This window comes from Eumetopias jubatus, unplaced genomic scaffold (genome assembly GCF_037043125.1).
Source record: "Eumetopias jubatus isolate StellerSeaLion01/CBP00866 unplaced genomic scaffold, mEumJub1_p1.0 scaffold_1, whole genome shotgun sequence".
Classification (NCBI taxonomy): Eukaryota; Metazoa; Chordata; class Mammalia; order Carnivora; family Otariidae; genus Eumetopias; species Eumetopias jubatus.
The window spans coordinates 154909170-154933205 of NW_028274807.1; the positions used below are offsets into that span (position 1 = coordinate 154909170).

At 42.3% G+C, this 24036-nt stretch overlaps 1 protein-coding gene across 2 annotated transcripts in view; it reads right to left on the reverse strand.

Annotated features, from left to right (window-relative positions):
- Positions 1-24036, reverse strand: part of ANO10 (anoctamin 10) — a 228844-nt gene that overhangs the window by 33085 nt on the left and 171723 nt on the right. For both annotated transcript variants that reach the window (XM_088026823.1, XM_028107145.2), the window contains one exon: positions 19095-19211. In XM_088026823.1, the coding sequence (XP_087882949.1) occupies positions 19095-19211 (117 nt within the window). The remainder of the gene's footprint in view (positions 1-19094; positions 19212-24036) is intronic.

The following is a 24036-nucleotide window of genomic DNA, read 5'->3' on the forward strand; positions in this document are numbered from 1 at the left end:
TTAAATGAGAAGCTGGGTTTATTTCTACCATGCTAATTGCTTTGAAAATGAACAATAAAATGTATTACCTTACGTGAGATTATCTAGCTTTCTCCTCCCTCACAAAATCTACCATATTTAACAGAAGCTGAGACGAAGGTAAAACAAAGGGAATAAGAATGGTATACAAGTTGTTTTTAACTGTATTTTACTAAGAAGTTGTTGCAAAAAGACTTTTCCTCTAAGTAATTTTAAATATATATTACTGTCATTTAAAAATTTATTTTAAAAATATTAAATGCCTGGGTGGCTCAGTTGGTTGGGCGACTGAATTCGGCTCAGGTCATGATCCTGGAGTCCCTGGATTGAGTCCTGCATCGGGCTCCCTGCTTGGCAGGGAGTCTGCTTCTCCCTCTGACCCTCCCCCCCTCATGTGCTTTCTCTCTCTCTCATTCTCTCTCTAATAAATAAAATCTTTAAAAAATAAATAAATAAAAATATTAAACTCTTCTTGCTGGGCTCATATCTGATTCTGCAGGGCAAGAGTATTTGGATTCCATTACCAAGATTGTAATGGAACCTTTTATGACTACAATATTGTGAGTCTTCCTCTATTTATATTTTCTTAAAAAAAGAAAGAAAGAAAGAAAGAAAGAAAGAGAAAGAAAGAAAAAAGAAAGAAAGAAAAAGAAAGAAAGAAAGAAAAAGAAAGAAAGAAATAAAAAAAGAAAAGAAAAGAAAAGAAAGAAAGAAAGAAAGAAAGAAAGAAAGAAAGAAAGAAAGAAAAAGATGTTCCAAGCCTGCAGCACAGTAAACTACTTTGATGTGCTCTTGGAACCATAAGAAAACACTGATGTGCCTTTTCAAGCAGGGTGCCATTTATATAACCAGCAAGAAGGTAATGTTACCAAGCCCACTGCGTCCCACTTACCTCATCTAGCTGAACACTCAGAAAACCCATGACTGCCTACTGCATTTAGTTGCATGAGAAAATATACTTTGAATGCAACAGTGCTATATTTGTGAAAAAGAGGCTTTCTGTGAACATTTTCAGGTGGAGACTATGACTCCAAGTGGTCTGAAGAATAGCTCTTCTCTGATGACTCTCAAATATATGATGCCATTTTGGTAACATGGCAAACAGATGCTAACACCCTTCTCACTGGTTTACCTGTACGAAAAGTTCCAGAACATCAGCATGATGAGGTCCTTCATCTGGTATGTGTACATTTTTGTGTGTGTGCACTGAAACCAAATTATGACCTCAATGATTATGTCTATAGCCTCAGGCAACAGGTAGTTAGGTTCTCTAGTGCACTCAAAGGTAGTGACGCTGTAGGGAGGTGGTTTTAGAACCCTGACGGTGTGACTAAAATGTTAATCCCACTTTACTGCCATCGACAGTAACACTCAGAGAGAGCCAGAGCCCACTCTGGGGCCACACTTAATACCACCTTAGTCCAGGTACTTTCCTGTCAGAGAAACTCACTTTCCCATTTTATTTGTACTCCTTCAAAAGCAGATTGTACTGATTCTGACCATGGTTTTACAGCTGTTGAGAGTCCAAATGCAAACAGAAACTCGATGAAGGCAGATTGAGTGAGATTTAATCCTCTGGAAGCCCAGGAGGGCATTAGAGAAGGGGAGCTTAATTCTGAAAAGACATTATGTTTTTCCTTGGTTCTCTGTTCCCTAATCAAATCAATGGAAATGAACTTGAAGTGCCTTGCAGAGCAGGCTGGCAAGAGCGCTTCCCCAGGGCCCCGTTCGTGCTGCTTCCCTCTCTGGAGTGATGCCATTGTCACAGTGCTCAGAACAGTGGAAAATTTATACTTTCGCTGCAAACAAGCAGATGGTTCCAAGTCTAATGGAGGACCATTGAAAGATGCCTCAGTCTGTATTTTGGAGCTCAGGAACAACTGTGTCTTGGAGTTACTGTTTCCCAGAAAAATTAACATTTTGCCCCGAGATGGCCACTGTGTTAAGACATAATTAACTCACACGAATTTGGTTTTTTTCTCTTGACGGCTAACCTGTTTGATTTGGACACCCTGTGTCTGTAGACAGGATAGGCCCAAGTTTCAGAGAGGGAAGATATATATATATGTATTTTTAACAAATAATTCCAAATAATAGGGGTATCTGGACTGTCACAAACTGACATGTGATGGATTCCTGAAGCTAGGGATGAAAAACAGCCAGGTCCTACAACCACATATAAATGAAAATCAAACCCACTCCCCCCCCCCAACAATAACAACTCATTTCCACTTAACCACCCTCAGCCAAGGGCTCGTGGTTTGGAAGGGGATCTGAGGGAGCCCAGGGGGTGGTGGGTAACATGGAGCTTTAGATGGGTGGCAGATCAGAAAGGCTGATGCATCATATTTTAAGAGAATATGGAGAAGGAGGCATCTAGAGATGACTGTCAAGATGCCTAGTGGTCTAGGGGTGCTGGGATGGCTGAGTCGGTTGAACGTCCAACTCTTGATTTTGGCTCACGTCATGGTCTCAGGGTTGTGAGATCACCCCGCGATGGCCCTGTGTCGGGTTCCATGCTGAGCTGAGCCGGGTGTCTGCTTCACTCTTCCTCTCCCTCTGTCCCTCCCACACACATATGTATGCCCTCTCTAAAATAAATACATAAATCTTAAAAAACAAGAGATGCCTGGTGGTTTCCAGTGTCCCAGGCATCACACTGGCGATGGCCCAAGACATAGCCAATAGCCGGTGCTGGGCTGGCTGTTTGGGACCACCCCCCTGGCCTACTTCCTGCAGCTACTGTCCCCATTCCAGAGGGCTCTCCAGCACTGCTGAGTCAGCAGCTCATCTGAAAGCTAGTGCTGTCTAGACCTCAGGGCCTCTCCAGTCACAGTTAGAGCACTCTTTTTGATCCAATGAAAGAGACCATACAAATGGCAAACAATTATCTGTATTCCCTGCCCTGCTGGCACAATAAAAATTATATGCACTCTGATCTGAAGCAAAAGCTTCCCTATGGCAGAGCCATAAACAAAGCTTGCACTCAGGACCTGGCAGGAGGCACCTTCTGTTAGAGCTCTCAACTGCTCAGCCTTTCATTTCCTGTTTCTCCCAGCCTACTTTGTACTTGTCTCAGCCTCAGTCTGTGGAGAGGCTTCTGGAGAGGATGGACAGGAAGTGTTCTCTTCCCTAGAATGCATACACTTCTGGTTCTGGTGGAGACAGCCCCTTGTTTGCCATCTGGTATGGTGAGTTAATTATGACCATCAACAGAGGTGGACGATTTTCTTCAGGGGACAGCAAGTTAAGCTGGTGCTGGGGTTGCATCTCTGACAGCAGGATCTGAATGAGGCCCATTCTCACCTCACTTGCTGTTACCAGGAAAGCGGCCTGCATGTCTCCCAGGCCCCACAGGGAGCTGAGATGGGAGGGCTCCAAGGCCCCCCCCGCCCACAGGCCGCCCATTGAGAGAGGGCAGCCTTCACGAGGGCAGTCATCCCTGACACAGCTTCTCAAGTGGGAATGCTGGCCCAGAGCACAGACCACAAGGTCTGTGGCCATCCTAGGGGAGGGTTTGAGACCTAGTGCTCTGAAGACTGGAGGACAGAACCAGCAGAATACAAGAGGGGTGCATGAGCATCTGCAAAGATAAACAGAAAAGAAAGCAGGATAATTTGCTAAAAGGAAATGAAGCAGAGAAAAAAAGAGAGAGAGAGACTGTAAATAATAACCCAAGCACAAAGAAGGAAGGTTAAAAGGAGGGAGTTTGGATAACATAAAATTTGAAGAATGGACACTCTGGTCATGTAGGCCTTTTCCTTTCTTGAAAAACAGAAAAAAAGAAGAAGAGTTGTTAATGGGGAGTGGGGAGGAGGAGGCAGAAGAAAAGAGAAGTGTGAATGACATACTCACACAGACTCTACAGACTACAACCCTGGAGCTCCGTTCTACTCTTCCTAGATAGAAACTCTAAGCTCTAATTTGTTTCAAATCCACTCCTCGAGAGTTCTGCCACAGAAATAGCAAGTGTGAGCCCAAGAAGAGCTATCCAACAGAGCCCCCTTGTAAGTTCTGAAGGAACGCCACTGCCCAGGGACTTGACACCAGTTTTCATTCCCAGAAATTCACTGGAAATCCAAATTAGTTTTGGTTGATCAGCATTTCAAGATGACCTGTTTGGGGTTAAAATACAACTGGATAGTAACTATTTTTAAGGAATCACAGGCGGGAGGGGATCTGAGACAGTCAAGAAAGTAGGTAAATCTCCAAAGTAGGAGTTCCTTCTCTTCTGCAAGATCTCCAAGGATGGAGAATTAAAACCATCTATTTCCAAGGATGGAGTATTAAAAAGGAGTATTTTATCTCCCAATGGTCAAGTTCTTCATTGCACCCAAAAGAGAATTCTGGTATTCATACCCATCTACTCTGTGGTGGAAAATGGTAGAAAAGCCACAGACTCAGAATCCGTTGCCAGCCTGGACCTGACTACCTACTAACCCTGTGTGGTTATTCCTGTCATTATGCCCATTTCATAGAGGAAGAAACTGAGGCCCAGAGATGTTTAGTTACTTTGAGTAGATCTGAGGCCCAGAGTTACTTAGTAGAGAAGCTGGGATATATCTGACTCCAAAAGCCATTCTTTAATACCTAGAGCATGCAAACCACCAATCCTGCTCCTGGCATATTTTATATCCTCTAGAGAACCAAAATGCTTCATTTAAGACCAATGTTTTGGTACATACATAAAAATGATAATTTCTTAGTGAGTTTCTCTGATGGTAACTGTTTAATCACACATCATTTTCACAGAAATGATTTGTGCACAGCTATCCTGAATAAAGTCTGAATAACCCAGACTGATGTTTTTGGAAATGTTTTTCTACAACTTACATTTTTAAAAAAAAGTGAATTCATTAGTCCAAGAAGTCAAAAGAAAGCAACATGGCTTTATTCTGCTTCTAATCAAAACAATATTTATCACATGTGAAAGGAGAGGCGTTGGTGCTGTGTTTCCCAGACATTTGGCAGTTCATTTTCTCTCGTGCCTGTGACTAAAACCAGACTTGAAAATTAAAAATACGCCTCTCATTTTTTTTAAAGACAGTTCAAACAAAAGAGCCTGCAAATCTACCCACACAAACACTGCTTTAAGCAACTTGAATGAAGAACTGGAGAGAATCCTGAGATCCATTTACTTGCCAAATAACAAATAAGAGATTTTTTTTTTCCAAATTGGCTTGTAGGGAAGATCAAGAATTTAAAGTTACAGCCCTGATAATGTAGTTACCGGGTGGACAGTAACTGTCTTGCACACTTGATCTGAAAGGACAACCAGCAGTACAAAAATTAAAAAAAAAAACCCTCAAAATAGAACATTAAACAGATTTTTAAAAGGAAAAAGGAAAGGGAAGGTGATGTGCTTTTGAACTGAATTTCATAATCCAAGGACATTTTATCAGGCCTGGTATTTTGTTCTTTGTTCTCCTACCACTTTCTTCACCCGTTCTCACCATTTCACCTCACTGGTCAATGGCATCACCAAGGACATCTAGTCAAATGCATGAGATGTTCAAAATCCAACACTAATCCAGACTAGCAGACTAATCCAGACCCATTCAACCACCTGGGGAGGTGAGTACATGTAGTCAATGCAAGGGATCAAGAGAGAAGTTATTTCAAATATCCACTTCACGTACCTACCAATCAATACATTAAGTTATTTACATTGCCAATTAAAACCTTTCAGGGTGATTTCCAATTTCAAAGGGATTTTATTTATTTTTTTTAAAGATTTTTTTTAAAGATTTTATTTATTTATTTGACAGAGACACAGTGGGAGAGGGAACACAAGCAGAGGGAGAGGGAAAGGCAGAGGGAGAAGCAGGCTCCCCACAGAGCAGGGAGCCTGATGTGGGGCTCGATCCCAGGACCCCAGGATCATGACCTGAGCAGAAGGCAGACGCTTAACGACTGAGCCACCCAGGCGCCCATCAAAGGGATTTTAAAGGGAAGTTAAACCTACTATGTACTAACCACTGTGGTATGTAATTTTATATAGTGAATTGTATTTTATTTAATGTCAAATTCTACCTGTTTCTTTTTTTTTTCAAATTTATTTATTGTTTTAGAGAGAGAGAGAGAGAGAGAGAGAACGCATTGGGGAGGGGCAGAGGGAGAGAGGAGAATCTTAAGTAGACTCCCCGCTGAGTGCATAGCCCAACTTGGGACTCAATCCCACAATCCTGAGGATCATGACCTGAGCTGAAATCAAGTCAGACACTTAACCGACTGAGCCACCCAGGCGCCCCTCTATTTCTTCTTAAGCATGAGAGAGGTAGGATAGGAAGGAAGAAAGAACACTGGGCCAGGAGCCAGGCTCTGGACCCGGCTGCCTTTATTTGTCTGACCATTTAAATTTCTGGAGTCTCTGTCTTCTCATCTCTACAGTCCTGGAGTGAAATCTGCCAGGCTGATCCTCACAGGCTGTGTAAGAATGAATTATGATTAATGGATTTGTGAGTGCTCTGGTGACAGCAACGTTCAATGACTGTAAACAGCAAGCACTGTTCTATTCCAGGCCACAGTGAGGTAGGACCCTAGATCTCTGAGCAAGGCTCCATCCCCCAGGAATGACTAATTCTACAGTCCATAGTATAAAGAGTTATAAAGAAGTAGAAAGGCCTCCAGTATGGCACAACAAGAGCAATGGTATCAAAGTCCAAAGAACTATCCTGCATGGTAAGTTGGAGGTACTAAGGTAGTAACGAATTGAGGGGAAAACCTGGGCAAATAGCTAAATCTTTACTGGTTGCTATTTATGCAGAAAGGGAAGCCAAGAGAATGCAGGATTTCAGAGCCAGAGACCTGGCTGGGTATGCAGCATGGGCTTTGTGATTTTAGACAAATCACTTAACAGTTTTTTTTTTCTTTTAACTTACTACATAAAAGTAGAGAGAATAATGTAATGAATCTCCATGTATCTACCTATCACTTAGCCTCAACAATTAGCACCTCATAGTCACCCAGCCTCCTTTCCTGGATTATTGGTACATTAGTTATCTATTACTGTGTAACAGATTAATCCAGAATCCTGTGGCTTAAAACAACATGCATTTATTTCCATGCTTTCTGTCAGCCAGGAATTTGAAAGCAGCTGGGTGGCTCTGGCTCAGGGCCTCCCACGAACGTGCAGACAGGAGGTAGGCAGGGGCTGCAGGCAACTGAAGGCCTGACTGAGGCTAAGAGCTGGGGATGACAAACTACGGTCCACAGGCCAAATGTGGCCCACTGCCTGTATTTATAAATACAGTTCTCTTGGAACACAGCCTCTTTCTTTCATTCACATATTGCTTGTAGCAGCCTTTGCACAACAACGGCAGAACTGAGTAGTTTTGATAGAGACTGTATGGCCTACACACCATAACTATTTACAACCTGATTCTTTGCAGAGAATGTCTGCCAACCCTCAGACCAGAGAATCTGTTTCCAAGATGGTTCACTCACTTGGCTGTTGGCAGTATGTCATGTTTCTAGTTATGTGGGCCTCTCCATTGGCTGCTTTAGTGTTGGTTCACAACCTTGGGGGTTCTCTGGGTGAAATGTGAAAGTGGCCCCCGTACTTAAAGGGCAAGGACTGAAGAAAGAGGCTGGCCACTCCAGAATGGTAGGTGGCAGGTTTAACAAGCAAGGAAAATGACATAGGAGGCTTGTCTTGGGTGGTCACAAGATGAGTAGATCTCCATACCTGCCCACCAGAATCTTACAGTTTATACAGAGACCTTAAGGGGGCTTGGTCACGTACGCAATCCAGAGGGTCTCAACACCTACTCTCTCAAGGCTCTGTCCCTGAAATGGCTCTTAGTGTGGGAATGGTGCTCAAAACGTACATTCCAAGGACAGGGGAGGAGCCTCTGACTGCCTAGGTCCGGCTTTCGGGTCAACCAGCAGTCAGACTTTCTTGACCCCCTCCAATGTTGAGTGTCCTTGCAACATGGCAGCTAGTTTCCCAAGAGCAAATGATCCAAGAGGGAGATGATGACAAAAGCCATATGGTTTTTGTCATTAAGAAGGTCTGATTGACCTAGCCTCTGAAGAGACATACCAACCAACATTCTGTGGTCTCCTATTGGATGGGACTTCAAAAGGGTGTAAATACTTGGGAGGCAGGGATCATTGGGGACCTTGGCAGCTAACACAGTCAGTGACCCTTTCCTTAATCTATAAAATCAGGGTTTGGGACAGGATCAAGAATTTTTCTTCTAACATTTGACAGTTACATTATGTAGGGAATTTCTGATAATTTATATTTTTATGCTTTGGTCACAGAATGTACTCAATATTTGTTGAATTTTAATACCTGTATTTTAATTTTGACTCATATATGAATTCAGCATAATTTACTATTTATGTTCTGAGAGCCATTATTATTATGGATTGATTATTTTCCCTTAATTAGGTAGTATTTCAGAAAGTTCCTAAATCCAAACATTTCTTGTTTTCTGTACTCTATTCTTAGAAGATAGAAACAAATCTGTGTTGTTCTTAAGGATTTACTTTTAAGTCTAAATTTTCTAGTCTACCAATCACTGTATTTTCAGCCCAATCTCTTAGGTTTACACTCATTGCAGGATATAATATTCAATCATATTCCTGAGGTTCTGTAACAGTAGAAATCAATGGAAAACAACACCATTTATTATATTAAATATTCTCCACTTAACCAATTTACTAGTAATTAAAAATAAAAGTTAAAAAAAGTCTGTGGTTTCCTGACATAGCAAGTACTCAATAATGGTTTCCTGAATCCCAAATATAACATGCAAGAGATAATTTCAAAGTCAAAACACTAGAACTTAGTAATAGAGAAAGGCACAAAGAGATTGGGCTTTGACCCTAGTGATGTTCATTTAATTACTGACTTACTCATTCAACAAATATAAATTCTGTGTCTGGAGTAATCCTGTCCCTAAGAAGCTTCTAGTCTGGGTGGTCACAGACAAATATCTTTGACCTTGGTGAGCCAACAATATCTTTAATATCCTAGAATATATGGTTAAAAAAAAGTAAATAGCTGCATTCATAACAGCCCAGGCATTTTCCTGGAAAAGAAAAGCCTGCTCCCACACATGCTGGCCCGCAAGGAAATATAACTATTACTCTAGTACAGAGTCTGAGATTGGAACTCTTAGAACTTTTAGTATCTTACCAGAAAATATATACTTTTCCTCTTAAAATATATAGCTTTGATGGGTGAAAGAGGTAAAAGGCATGAAGAGTACACTTCTCGTGATGGAGCACTGAGTAATGTACAGAATTACCGAATCACTATATTGCACACCTAAAAACTAATATAACACTGTATGTTAATTATGCCAGAAATAAAAAAAAACATATTTATACATCTATATACATAGTTTTAGGCATTCTGAAATCTCTAAGATAATTTGTTATAAGGTGAACTTTTTTCTTTACAAATACAGACACATTCTGACGACAAATGTGACCCCAGTCCAAAGCACAGGGTGTCACTCCTAGAGCATGATGAACTTGAGGCCCTTCTGTATAGAATGGAACTGTGGCTTCCAGGCCCTTTCTGCCCACACTGCTTCTGGTTTACTCACATGCTGGCTAGGAAAATGCTAAATTTTATTCTGTTTCATGGCCTATTCAGTAATTTCCACAAGTAAAAATAAATCTGGTTCTGATTTGGCTATGTTTCTTACATCTGGGAAAATAATTAAGATTTACAAATTTAAAATTTTGCTTAGAAAACCAGGGGAATGAGATAAGTAACAATTTCTATGGATTGTTTACTAGGAAGATAAAAATGATCAGAGGTTTTCTAGAGCTTTAGTGAAGCATCTTATTTTAATGTCTGTATGACTCAGTACTCTATAGCATCTTTTCTCTAGTGAGAACAGAAAATGCAGGGGAAAAAAATGTCTACACATCAGTGCTAAGGAGAGGATTGTTCCAGAGTCTGAATTTTGCAAAGTAGAAACTACTTTAGAATTCTATCTGGCTTGATTCGGGCTTATCTTACCATCTTCTGGGAGCCATGACTGTTACTGATATCAACCACAGTCAGTCTTTTTGAAAAAAACAGAATTTGAGCTTTATCAAAGCTAGATATGGAGACCTTATAAAGTGCTTGGACCTGCAATTCCTCAGGGTGCATTCTCTTCCCTAGTGATCCCAGAAAGTCCTATGACCTAACTGTTTCCATTTTTGCCAGAGAACCTATTTTAAGATTCCTCTTTTCTTGTCCAAGGACATCACTTGTCATTTACTTAATATATTAGCTTCTGAACTATGTTTGACTCAACAAACTTAGTTTGATGAGGTGGAGATTTATTCAGAGTCTACTGGGCATCAGGCCCTGTGCCGGATGAGGGAATGCAGGAGTAAAGAACACCTGGCCAAGTGTAGTCGGGGAATGCACAGAAGTAGGCACCAGGTCCCTATGCCTCACAGTGGAGGGAGCGCTCCCCCTGAAGGTGAGGTGTGTGAAGCTGAGGGCAGAAGGGAGGTGCCGGGGTGGTCAGTTACAAAGTAGCAGGGGTACTTGGGAATCCATGAGCAGTACATCCTGCCAGATCTGAAAGGAAGAAGAAGCAGAACAGGAGAGGGGGCTGAAGGGCCACACAGAGCCAGTATTCGTTAAAGCTTTAACCACCTGTGAAGAAGTATCATGCGTGGATTGGAGAGAAATCACAGGCAAAAGGCTTACAGACCCTAGACCAAGAACCATTCGGAGTCACTGCACACACAGAGGCTTAGAGCAGTGCCTGGCTCACATGACCACCCACTGCATGCCAGCCTTACCCTCCTCTGCTATTATTGCTGCCCAGCTGTGTGCAGGCCACAAAAACAGGTGGCGCTGCTGCAAAGGTGGAATGGTGACTTGCCACCTAATCTGGTTTCATGGCACCATTTTTCCCAGAATTACTGCCTGGCTCACCCAGAGATACAGGGCACCCAAGCACAAGGTAGTCCTTGCCTGTCCCAACTCCCCCCACTGTGTCTTACTCACAGTGTCTCAGTCGGGCCTCTCTCTGACCATATGTGGTAGGCACCACCTCCCAGGGTCTCGCTGTGTTGGGGAGATGACAACATAGGAGAAAGGGAGAGGTCAGCTCAGAGGGGCCACCCCAAGTCTCAGAGCACTGTAGCTCACTAGGCCAAGACCATCCCTCCCCAAGAGCCAAGGCTCCAGCACCGTCTGCCACTAGCTTTCTTAGAAGCTGATTCTTTCTCTGGGCTCATATCCTTCTGAACCACATGTTGGCAAACCAGCTTGTGATTATATATCCAATAGCCAAATGCTTTAGCACCTTCGTTCTAGACTGTGATACTTTTAACTTTCCCTTAAAAATGTTTATTTATCTACCACAACTTGAGAGCACACATGAAGGGAAGAGAAGTTCAGAGGCTATTGGTAAATGCTGGAAATGGTTTAAATACACTTAACCCGGTGCGCCTGGGTGGCTCTATTGGTTAAGCATGTGCCTTTGGCTCAGATCATGATCCCGGGGTCCTGGGATCGAGCCCCGCATCGGGCTCCTTGCTTGGCGGGGAGTCTGCTTCTTCCTCTGTCCTTCCCCCCTGCTTGTGATCTCTCTCTAATAAATAAAATCTTTAAAAAATATAAAAATAAATAAATACACTTAACCCTAGGAAACAGACATTACTTAAGGCCGCTGGCCCAGAATGCCCAGGCTGGCAAGATCCCACACCTGATTTGAGGCCCTTGAGGGCTACAATTAGCACTGTGGTGTCCTCTTAAAGTCCTTATCTTGCTCTTTCTGACTGATTTCTGGGGCTGTTATCTCTCTCGAAACCTGCATTTGCACCCAGCACTCTGGCGTAGGTAGGTGCTTGGCTCTGGGACGGCTGGCTGCCCAGAGGCCAGTTAAAGTGGTGACTCTACTGAGGATATGGTGTCCTTGTGCTCCAGGACACTGAGCAACTCCTTTCTATTTTTAGTTAAATCTCAAAATTATCCAGAATTGAATAAATCAATTTGAAAAGAAATAAAAGGGCATTGCTAGGATGATATTTACCGTCTAGAATTCTTTGCAAAGGTCTCACCAACTGAAGCCTGATTATTTGAAAATGTCTCCTGCAAAGCAAACAGTTTTATGTTCCCCAGTTTGCCTCTCACCTTCAAGTACATCTACCTTGCCTATATATTTAGAAATGCCATAGCTTCCTACCTGACACAGAAGAAGGAACTGTTCCCAGTACTTCTCCTTTCCTCCGTTCCTCCCATCACAGCTGAGAGCAATAATTAGGACCCACAGAGCACTTCTCCAGATGGGCTCCAGGGCTCCTGCCTTAGAACCAGTGCTGGGTGAAAATGCAGATTTCTGGGCCTTTCCACAGACCGTGCAATCCAGCCTCTCATTTTATAAAACAAAATACTGAATGGCAAAGAGACTACCTGCCTCATTTATGGCCCAGACCTTGCTTGTTCTTGGCACTCACCTGACTGTGCTTGGGATCTATCTTTGATGGGGACTGAGGATTAGGGGTGGGGAGTTTGGAGCAATAGGAAGGGCTTTTTAAATGTAGGTGCCTGGGCCTCACCTTAGATCTAGGGAATCCGACTCTTCAGGTGTGGGGCCCAGGCACATGTATCTTTCAAAAGTTCTATGTTCGAGATGCACAGCCCAATTTAAGAACTGTCCAATGACTTAAATTTCTCAGTCATGTTTTGTCCATAAAATGGGAACCTGAATTGAAATGTAGCAATTCAAATGAAAATTAGACATGATATACTAATTACTCATAAGTAATCATTTCTATTGACTGATTTACTATCAATTTCTGGTCATTTAACAGTGAAAATGTCAGGGGATAGGCTAAGCATTCATGAGATTTATTCCTAAATATGTCTTCAAGAACTCCATTTTTGACCTGGGCCCACCAACTGACCAGGGGACACAGCAGAAGCTCTGTCTGCCTTTGATACATGGGAACAGACCAGTGAATCGAGGCTCCACTTACTTACAAAGAAGATAGTTAAATGTCAGATTAAAGAAAAATAAGACAAATTCTATATCCTAGAAATGTTAATAGTTTAGTAAGTAAACTGACAACCTACCAGTTAATCTGAGTTTTTGAAAAGCACTCAGTGGGTGACTTTTCACATCGAGGACCTTCTGGGCTTCTTTGGCCCTGTGGACAGTGAGACTAAACAGGCAGCGTAGTTAAGAATCTTTGCCGACTGACAGCAGCAAGAACTGGCGAGGCCCAAGGAGCAGTGCTGACCACACCACAAAGCCCTGGGCCAGCAGGGGGGGACAGGAGAGGGGCACCTGGCCCAGGCTCTTCTGCCCAGCTTTTACCCTGGACCTTTCATTCTCAGATTATAGCTTTAACTAACAAGTAGTGGAGAGGGGGCTACCTTTGTGTGGTCTGCAGTTCAAGACCCTAGGAAATCTTGACCACAGCACTCATCACTGCCTCCTGCCCACTTGATGGATCAGACGCATTTGAGCCGCACATGCACAGATCTGAAATCACCTTTAGTGCAAGCTAGCTATGACAAGCTAGCATGTCCTGTTTGAAGGCGTTTGATAAATACAATGAGTCAAAGCCTGCAGGGTATTTCTGTCCCTCCAGACCCTTAATAGCAAGGTCAGCACCAAAATCATGTTTTCTTAGAAGGTGATATTAATCTAAGAATCGTATCTATGTCTTCAGAAGAAAAAAGCCCAGAGAGACTTAAATCTTTTAGATTTTTTTCTCCTTTTAAAATTTTATTTATTTATTTTAATTTAAGTAGGCTCCATGCCCAGTGTGGAGCCCAAAGTGGGGCTTGAACTCAAGACCCTGAGATTAAGACCTGAGCTGAGATCAAGAGTCAGATGCTTAACTGACTGAGCCACTCAGGTGACCCTGGATTTTTTCTTCTTTTAAAATATGAGACAGGGAGGGGCACCTGGATGGCTCAGTAGGTAGAGCATGCAACTCTTGAGCTCAGGGTGGTGAGTTCAAGCCCTACGTTGGGCATAGGGCTTACTTAAAAAAAGTAAATAAATAAAAAAAAAAAACCCTTGAGACAATTTTGGTTAGTGCTTCATTTTTCAATGACGATGTGTATAAATAAATTCTGCCTTTGAATTAGGGCTTTGCTTCGCTGTTAGGTAGGGCATATCTGAAGACATGGAAAGTCAGGGAGCTGAGATGACCTGAGAGATCATTTAGCCATGTCCACAGCAAACACTCATACCTGTGAGCCCCCGCCAAAGCAAGTATAACAGCCCTGCAGTAGGAGTTGTAGGTAAATGGATTTAGTAATACGAGACATGTTAATATCCAACATCATTACAGACCCTTTGCTTCTTAGACAAATATATGACAACATGAAATCCTGAGTGAGAGGAAAGCCTTACTAGCATGGAGCAGGATCTCACCTTGACACAGAGTTCAGATGTATACACATGGCCAGGGAGTTGTCTACCCCAATCTATGGAACATCACTAGAAATGCAATCAATGCAGAAACTCGATTTACCAAAACTCTTCCCAAGAAATGCTGTACAATTAAAACATGTTTTTGCTTACATACCCCCTAAAATTTTGGGGTACTATGTGCCCTCCCACACAATTTTATGTTGACATATAAAATCTACACTATAAATTAAGTAATTGTAAAAATGTATTTGCTAGCTTACTGTAAATATTGCACATTTCCATACTACAAATACTAAAAACAAACTATTAGGTCACTCTTTTAAAGATGTCCAAGAAATTCTATGAAATACCATAGGGATGTGACACCCACCATTACCTATTTAAAAAGCAGGTGAATATAATTAATAGTAACAATTTCATGTTTTTCCTTTTTCTCCTCTTTGAAATCCTATTTCCTTATCATTTTTCCCAAAGAATTTTATCCCAATAAAATATTTTTTTTTGCTTGAAAGTATCAATTACTATCACACTTTACTTCACTAATATACTCATAAATGGAAATTTTAAAAGTTTAAAAAATTTCCCATGGTGCTAAGTCTCACCATAAGTGTTTAAAATTTTCTTCTGGACCAATTGGTCATTATAGTTATGAATGCTGCATAAATGATAAAAATTACATAAATATAATATACATACTGATAAGGAATTATTGGACCTAAGTTCCCAGATACATTTTGGAAATGCATCTTTTAAAGAGATGGATTTGGTTTTGGCAGTCAGGAGATTAGGGTGCCTTAATGGAACACAGTTTAGACCCTGACACCTCCATGTTGTAAGGCTCTCTCTCAGCTGTGAGGCTTTCACCCTGGGGTCAAGGCACAGGGTAGGGTGCCTACCTTCTGCTAAGCAAGGGAGGACAACTGTAGGCAGACAGGCTGTATGGCCCAGGACAGCCAGGAGGGACGACAGGGCACCCGGGCCTCTTACAACAACATTTTAGGAAAGAAGATGCATATAAGTTGGGGATCTGAACATTGAGGCCCTTATAATTGTCTGGACCCAAAGGCTCCTCACAAGTTTAAGGAACTTGGCTATAGGGAGGGGCTGTGCTCTGCCCCTCACCCCTATGGTTTCAGCCTCTCCTTTAAATGGGGACTCAACAAGTACTTTGAAATACCGAGTGGGGCGCCAAATTCAGGTTGGTCTGCCCTCTGCCTTGGTCTCACCCTGACCTCACCTAAGGACAAATCTCACTTTGCCTCACATCGCCTCTAGGTTTCCACATTCGATTCATGCCCTCAAACTTCGTGTGTAAAATACATATTATATGAAAATAAGTTTACTCCAAAAATTTCACCTTATGCTTACATTTATTTTCTAAGGAAAAAAAAAACCCAAAGCATATGAATGTCTGTAAAAAGAACAAGGAAGGAAGAGGAAGGGTGTGTGAGGACGCGCTTAGGTACGTCTGAGAATGGCATTGGGGGATTTCAGGAACTATTCAAACCACTGACACGAGGGAGGACTTTATTCCTCATTTACTTACATGAGTGTTTTAAATGCAGAAAGCATACGGATAACAAACGGCAAATCACCCCCCTCCCAAAGAATTCCTGTTGCCCTTAAACAAGTAGTACATGGTCAGAAAATTCAAGCTGTATATGAAAAGAGTTATCTTAATTTTTTTTTTAAAGATTTTATTTATTTGAGAGAGAGAGAGAGCACAGCAGGGGTAGGGGAAGAGGGAGAAGGAGAAGCAGGCTCCCCGCTGAGCAGGGAGCCCAATGCAGGGCTTGATCCCAGGACCCTGGGATCATGACCTGAGCCGAAGGCAGGCTCTTACCGACTGAGCCACCCAGGCGCCCTGAGATATCTTAATTTTTCCTCAAAGGCAGCTACTGTACTGGGTTTCCCAGAAGCCCTTCTAGGAAAAATGCATGTGTTTGCATTCGCCCATTTCTTATCCCTTCCTTCCCTTCTACAAAATTTAACTCAAACTTGCTCTGTATCTTGTTTTCTCCATTTGCTAAAACAGCAAATACACGCTCATGCATGTAACACACGCACGCACATGCCCACAACACACACCCCAGCACAGAGATCTTTTTAAAAAAGCGGGTTCACCGAACGTTCTCATGTGGAACCATTATCATACTATAATTGTTTTAAACTGTCTCCTACTGAGTTTAGTTATGTCTGGGTTCTTGCTAATAGAAATGCTTCAACAATGGTATTTTGATCCACTTTGCAGATATAACTGTTACCCTAGCAAGAGTCATTTGGTTGGAGGGTGGTCTAAATTTTGGATTCAATTGCATTCTAGAAAGGCTGAGCCAATTTACACTTCTGTCAAGTACAGAGAAGTGTCCATTTCCCCACACCGGGCGAGAACAGGTTGTCAACCAGCATTTGCCAACAGTGAGTAAAATGTTGTGTTTTACTGTTGCTTGAACTTAAGTTTCTTTAATTGTGAGTGAGGTTGAGCACCTCTTCCTATGTTATGCTTTGATTACTGGGTTGTCTTTTTTAATGGATTTATCAAAATGCTGCCTGAATTAAAGATATTGACCATTTCTCAAAAGTTGCTAGGATTTCCCCAGTTTGTCCAGTTTAACTTTTGAGGTTTTTGGTCATCTAGAAGCTTTAAATTGCCATACTTTTTATATCTCTTACCTGTCTGAATATTGCAGGAGGATGGTGGCAAGAGATATGTAAGGTACGAGGTAAAATAAAATGTAATAATTTTCCTAACCAATTGTTTGTCATCAGACCATGTAACAAACAATCCTTCTTCTTCCCCACTACCACAGAATGGTAATTTTACCATAAACTAAAGTCCCCGTTTTATTTGGGTCCATTTACAGGCTCTCTGCTCTATTCCACTGATCTATTTCTTCCCTAATTCAAAATGGATTTATTTTTTTTCTTTAAAGATTTTATTTATTTGACAGAGAGACAGTGAGAGAGGGAACACAAGCAGGGGGAGTGGGAGAGGGAGAAGCAGGCTTCCCGCTGAGCAGGGAGCCCAACGTGGGACTCGATCCCAGGACCCTGGGATCATGACCTGAGCTGAAGGCAGACACTTAACAACTGACCCACCCAGGCACCCCTCAAAATGGATTTAATTACTGTAACTACTGTATTATTCAGAATACATTTCAATATCTGGCAGAGCTAAAGTTCTCATTTTTCTTCTTTTTCAGAAATCTCCTTGCTATTCTCAAATGCTTATTTCTATATATTTGAATTGGTATCACATTTTCACAAGACTGGATCTTTTGGTCCCAGCAGAGTTTTAAAAATACTCTTCATATAGATTACCCATATTGTTTTTATAAATTACTAAAGGTTTTCTATTTTGGCTTCTTTGGTAAATGGGAACTTTTCTTCAATAATATTTTCAAATGGCTATTATGTCTTATGAAAGGAATAAATAATTTTAGATAAGCCTTGTAACCTACCTCCTTACCAGGTTTTCCTATTGTGTCCGATAACATATCTTGTGATTTTTAGATTTAATAACCTTCTAATCTTCAATGAGTGACACATTTGCCTCCTGCAGGTTACTTGACCTTCTCACTTCTTCCTCCTGTAGAAGTGCATTGGTCAGCAGCCCTGGCGCCATGGGAAGTACCAGTGGTGGTAATGGGTTTCCTGACACTGCTGTGAGTGCTTCTGGTGGCTACTGTGGAGCATGGTGCTTGTGCTTTGATTTAAGATACAAAACACGGACTAGGTGAACTTGCCCCACACCTCAGAAACCGAAATGCAGTCATCTAGCCTTCTCCCCCACTGCGCCCTGCTGGTGGACCCACACTTCTTCTTCTCTGTACTCTTATCACAAGTCTTATCCTGGGGACACCCTGCCTAATCAGGGGCACATTCTGCTCCAGTGTGGGGCCTCCCATCTAGTGTACTATCCTGGAGCCCTTGCTTCTATCAGAGGGTCAGCTTGGCGGGGGGTGGGGGGGCCCTCCTTGCAATTATTTTCCTTCCAGCTCCCCAAACATCAAAGGAAATATTCTTGTACATGGTGGTTTTGAAGCCTAATGGACTGTGAGGGTCAGAACCCGGTCCTGGACCCACACTTGTCCCCTCAGATGGTAACTGCCTTACTAATTTTCTCATTGGTTTAATTCTTATCTCTCACTAGAGAGAACTAGCTCTGGGCATGGAGGAGTCTTTGTCTTCCTGCTCGCACTCTGCTATAAGTAGAAGGTCAAAATGAAGACCTCCAGCATGGCCGCTAGTATAATGTGGAAATCCCTGGAAAGAAGTTTCTACTTTCATGGCATTTTTGCTGCTTTTGCCCACACTTTCTCGTTCTCCCTCATTCTCTGCAAGATATTATGCAAGATTCTATTTGCTCACTTCTCCTTGCTTAATGTTTCTGTAGAAGGCAGGCTTAGAAAACATGGGGGCTGCTCCAGGATGATTCTTGGAAATCCTGGTCTTGTTCTTCTGCTGACTGTTAGCTCTACTCTTTAACATTGCTCAAATATTTTTGTTTTGCTTAGTTTAGTTCTTTCAGTCTATCCGTTGATCATATTATTAGGATTTTGGTTTTGTTATGCCATCCTAAACTGAGCCTTCTGTATTTATTTACGCTAGTAACTTCAAGGCTGAAGGAAATACTCAGAGTGAGTTCTCTAAATTATGGCCCCTGGCATTTGCTAAAGACATAACACTGATTTTCAGGACAGTTGCTCTTACCTGCCGCTTGAGTGCCTCCAAAGACTCAAACTCCAATCTGGCCAGTTTCATCTGGATATGCTGTGGTTTATCAGGTATGGCAAACGCAAGTATAAACTTTAAAGCCAGGAGTGCATGCTAAAAACAAGAAAGAGTACATGTTGATGTGCCACATTAGGCCACATGTGCAATGAGACAAAACGGAACCTAAGCAATCTGTGATTCTTCTCGTTAGTCTTGGGTAATTTCTAATGACTGGCCTGTCATAGATCAGAGATCAACCAGGCCCAAGAGTTCTATTTAACCCACCCCACTGTGGGCCACTCAATAACTGTTGTCTTACTTGCTTTATTCTTCTAAAATTAGTTTATTTCCTTAAACTGATACCATACATTTTCAGTGTTTTATAGAAAAATGAAATTTACTCTGAAAAGTCTTTCACAAAATGTTTTTTTTTTTTCCTGTGTCTATTTTCCCAGTGTATCTTAGCACACAACACTGGCAGACTCATTCTTTTTTCTTTTTCTTTTTTTTATACACAGAGAGAGAGAGTGCACAAGTTGGGGGGAGGGACAGAGCAAGAAGGAGAAGCTGACTCCCTGCCAAGCAGGGAGCTTGGATGTAGGGCTCGATTCCAGGACCCTGGGATCATGCCCCAAGCTGAAGGCAGACGCTTAACCAACTGAGCCACCCAGGTGCCCTAGACTCACTCTATTCTTTGCCCAATGACATCTTCCCTGTGCTATGGTTCAGGCTGAGTTATGTGAAACATATAGCGCCTTAGACACCAGGTGCCTTGAATCCTCTGCACCCCTACAAGTGTCTGGTACAGTTTCTTTCATGAAATGATAATCAATAAATATTGATGAATTGATTGGTTGAAATGTACTACCTTATGCTGCTAATTCCATATACTGTAGGGCAGGTACACAGAAATGTAGAGTGTATCCATTATAACAAGGGAAGCTTAGAACCCTTCTGCACCAAAATTATACAGTTTTTCTATACCATAATGATATGAGGTTTATAATTATGCTTTTTTCTCTGCAGAACAGAATAAGCCAACAGGATTGTTTCCATTGGTAAGCCTGTTCTTCATATGCATGGCCTCAACCTACTGATGCTTCTGCAATTCTAGCATCATCTTGTGATCCAGGATCAACACCCATGGAAGTCTGAACGATGAAAAGAATATAGTTGCCTCTTTGATAACAGCATGGATAACTAAACATTAAAAGCTGTGAAATGATTTTTAAAGGTAAGAAATGATTAAAAGGCATTTTGAAAATCAGCAAAGGAAATGGAACAGCCTCTAAGAAATGTTGCACTGAATTATTGACAGAAAAAGAGGAGAGCTTAAAAAAATTAAACAAGCCCCTTACTGTAATATTTTCAAAAGGAGGATGAAGGACGAATACCATGTGGATATCTCCTAGGAGAGGCATGAAATAAGGAAGGAAATCAGAATCATGCCAGAACAAGCAATAATTCAATCCAGAGACCTGGAAATGGGCAGAGCCCCAGGGCAGGCCAAGCACTCCTGGTATTAACAAGAGATGTGGAGTGGGCCAGGGCCAGGCAGTCTTCACTGAAGTGTGACTGCTGGGACCAAAGAGGACACCTGCAAGGTACTGATTAAGTATCTACAGTATGAAAACTAGTAGATAACACAGCATGAATCAGGTGACATCATCTGTTGTAAGTCTTAAGTAATTGAATTAAATTAACAGGAACCTGGATAAAATCTACAAAGAACAAATAAATAAATCAAAAAAGGTATACTGTGTCATCATTTCATTCCATTGGAATACTGACACATAATTTTATGTAAGACTTAACCGCTTCAGTAGAAATACTAGACAAGAAATAAACAAATGAGCAGATGAAAAGAAATCTTCCAAGTTTTCCAGAAATGGGGTGTCCTCAAACTGCCAGAACCCCACCATGAGCCAGTCACTGGCCTCTTTCCATCTCTCCTAACAAATCTGTACCCATTTTCTCTTCTTTGGAGTCTTGGAGGGAACCAGTGAGAAAAAAGACCCTGCCAAGGTCTTCCCTTGGAAACAAGGTGTCTGTAAGATGTGTCAAATCCCCTTTGGGAACCAGGACCGGTTATGGCAACCGAACAACTCTGCCACAGACCTCAGTGCTCATAGATGCCACACAAAATGTCCATAACCCTCATTAATTAAAAATGTTGGCATTTATTAGACAATATCAGTTAACACAGGAAGTCATTTTAACATGGTTAAAACACATAGCAGTGAGTTTTTATGAGTAGCTCTGTAGTTTGCTTTCCTAAAATTATTTTATACTAAATGCTTTTAAAGGCCCACATGTAGAGAGATCAATTTCTTTTGAACTATATAGGTTCCTAACAGACCTGCTTATTCTCAGCTTTTAACTTCCCACTGAACACCTCCAGGGTTATGCTCCTTGAAGAGTTCCACGCTAAGCACACAGCTGAATACTCCTTAGCTGGCTACCAGCACCACAAAAGCCAGAGGGAAGTAGTGCTGTGTCCATCCCCTCACATTCATTAGTGACTAGTGTGCTAGACATGGGTCATGTGTTGGAGGATTCTACAGTGAAAGAGATGATGTCCCCGGCACATGGTCTAGAGGAGGAGATGAGTAATTATGGGCCATCCCCAAATGCCATGCATGAGTGGTCCTCCCCAGTATACATGGGACAAGGAGCCTACAGATTGGTCAGTTATCCCAGTTTTTAGCCATTTGGAGAGGGCTTCCTGAGCAGAGACATGCGGGATGAGGAGCTGGCTAGGAAAGGGGAGGAGTGTTCCCAGAGAGAGAACAAACACACAAAGGGATGGTGGGGTTGAGGAGAGAGGCGCCATGGAGGCACCCAGGAACTGGATGACACAGGAGCTGAGTGAGGTGTGAGGAGGCACTGAAAGTGCCAACATGGGAATGACGGGTTCAGATGTCTCCATTCATGGCACAGAGAGTGGACAAGAGTGGAGGCTGCAGAAGTGCAGACAGGTCATCGGGGTGAGCTGGTGTGTGCAAGAGCAATGGGATGGAGCCTCCAGGAATGAATGGAGGGTTCACCAGCAGAGGACCAGACAGGCCTCCACAGCTCCTCCATGATGACGTGCGTGCAGGATGAGGAGCAGACTGGAGGGAGAGGGTCTGCGTGGTCTATGGACTTTAGGGGTCTGTGGGATATCTGAGTAGAGATGCTCAGCCGGCAGTGGGGTAGAGGTGTCTCATGTTCGCAACAGGGCTGGAGGCAAACATCTGGGAGTTGCTGGGGTATGTGCATACATGGCACATAATGTCATGGGAATGGGTGAGATCTGCAGGGACGCACAGTGAGGAAGAAAAGATGAGACGAGACAAGAAGTTGGCACAGGAAGGAATTGGAGGAATGTACTAGGTGTGATGAACAGAGGGAGAGGTCTGAAAAGTAGCTACAGAAGCAGCACATGGAGGCAGAAATCGGGGAGGTTCTGGGTTTACAGAAGGAAAGGGGAGAGAAAGAAGCCAGTCAAGGTGGGCACTGGAAGGTCAAGTACATGGACGCTAGGGAGCAACCTTTGGCTTTAACCACTAGGCGGCCTCTGGTGATTCCGGTGGGAGTGGAGGTCACAGAAGCAAGACCAAGGTGCGCCAGGAAGGGCTGGGGAAGCAAGGCTAGAGGAAGGAGGGCCACCAAGAGGGTTCAGAAAGTCTGGAGGAAGGGAGAGTAAGAGATGAGGAGGTAGCTGGAGGAAGAGCTGGGCTAGTCAGGTTTTCAGTTTTAAAGGTGTAAGTCTTGAATGCTAAAATGCTTTGGGAGAAGGAACTGAGAGAATGGTAAAAGGTGAAGGCCCTGGAAGGAAAAGTCTAAGGCACAGACCAGGCCACTGTGCAAGGCAGGGGCTTAGCCATACAGGAGGTCTGATATTGTCACACTAAGGAGGGAGGGCTGACCCGGGGAAACAAAGGCATTGGGGGCACTAATTTTAAAGAAGAAAAGAATTTTAAAAGAAATTTATTGTTCAGAATTGGCAATTCATACTTAAAACGAGGAAGGACAGGTGATAATCCCATAGTGTTCCCATTTTTCTTTTACAGACCTAATCTTAAACCATCACTAAGTACCCTTTCCTCAAAAGAGATCCTCATAATCTTTGACAGAAAAAAAAAAGTGCCTTAAAGAGCAAAACAAAAAATACCAACTTTATTAACTAGATCAGAAGAAAATATATCAACATCTTGGCAATGGTTGGCAATACAGGCAAACTTTTTATCTTTAGTCTCTAACAAACATGCATTACTCTTTTTTCCTTCCCCACATTTTATTTTTTTTAAGTTTTCACTTTAATTCCAGTGTAGTATTAGTTTCAAGAGTACAATATAGTGATCCATCACTTCCGTACATCACCCGGTGCTCATCACAAGTGCCTCCTTAATCCCCAGCACTTGTTTCACCCATCCCCCCACCCACCTCCCTTCTGGTAACTCTCAGTTTGTTCTCTATGGTTAAAGAGTCTGTTTCTTGGTTTGTCTTTCCTTTTTACCCCCTTTGCTCATTTGTTTTGTTTCTTAAATTCCACACGAGTGAGATCATATGTTATTTGTCTTTCTCTGACTTATTTTGCTTAGCATAAAACCCTTTAGCTTCATCCATGTTGTTGCTAATGGCAAGACTTCATTCTTTTTTATGGCTGAATAATGTTCCATTGTATATATACCACATCTTCTTATCCATTCATCAATGAATGGACACTTGGGCTGCTTCCATATCTTGGCTATTGTAAATAATGCTGCTATAAACATAGGGGTGCATGTTGTGTGTTACTTTTATAAGGGAAAAAAACCCCACTTGAACGAAAAAGAATGCATGGGTTCCTCACAGCCGAGGAAGGTCACTGAGAAGACATGACTACTAGTAGACCCGTGAGCTGGACCTAGGTGACTGGAGGCTGCTCACTTCCTCCCGGGTCCTCGGAATGTGG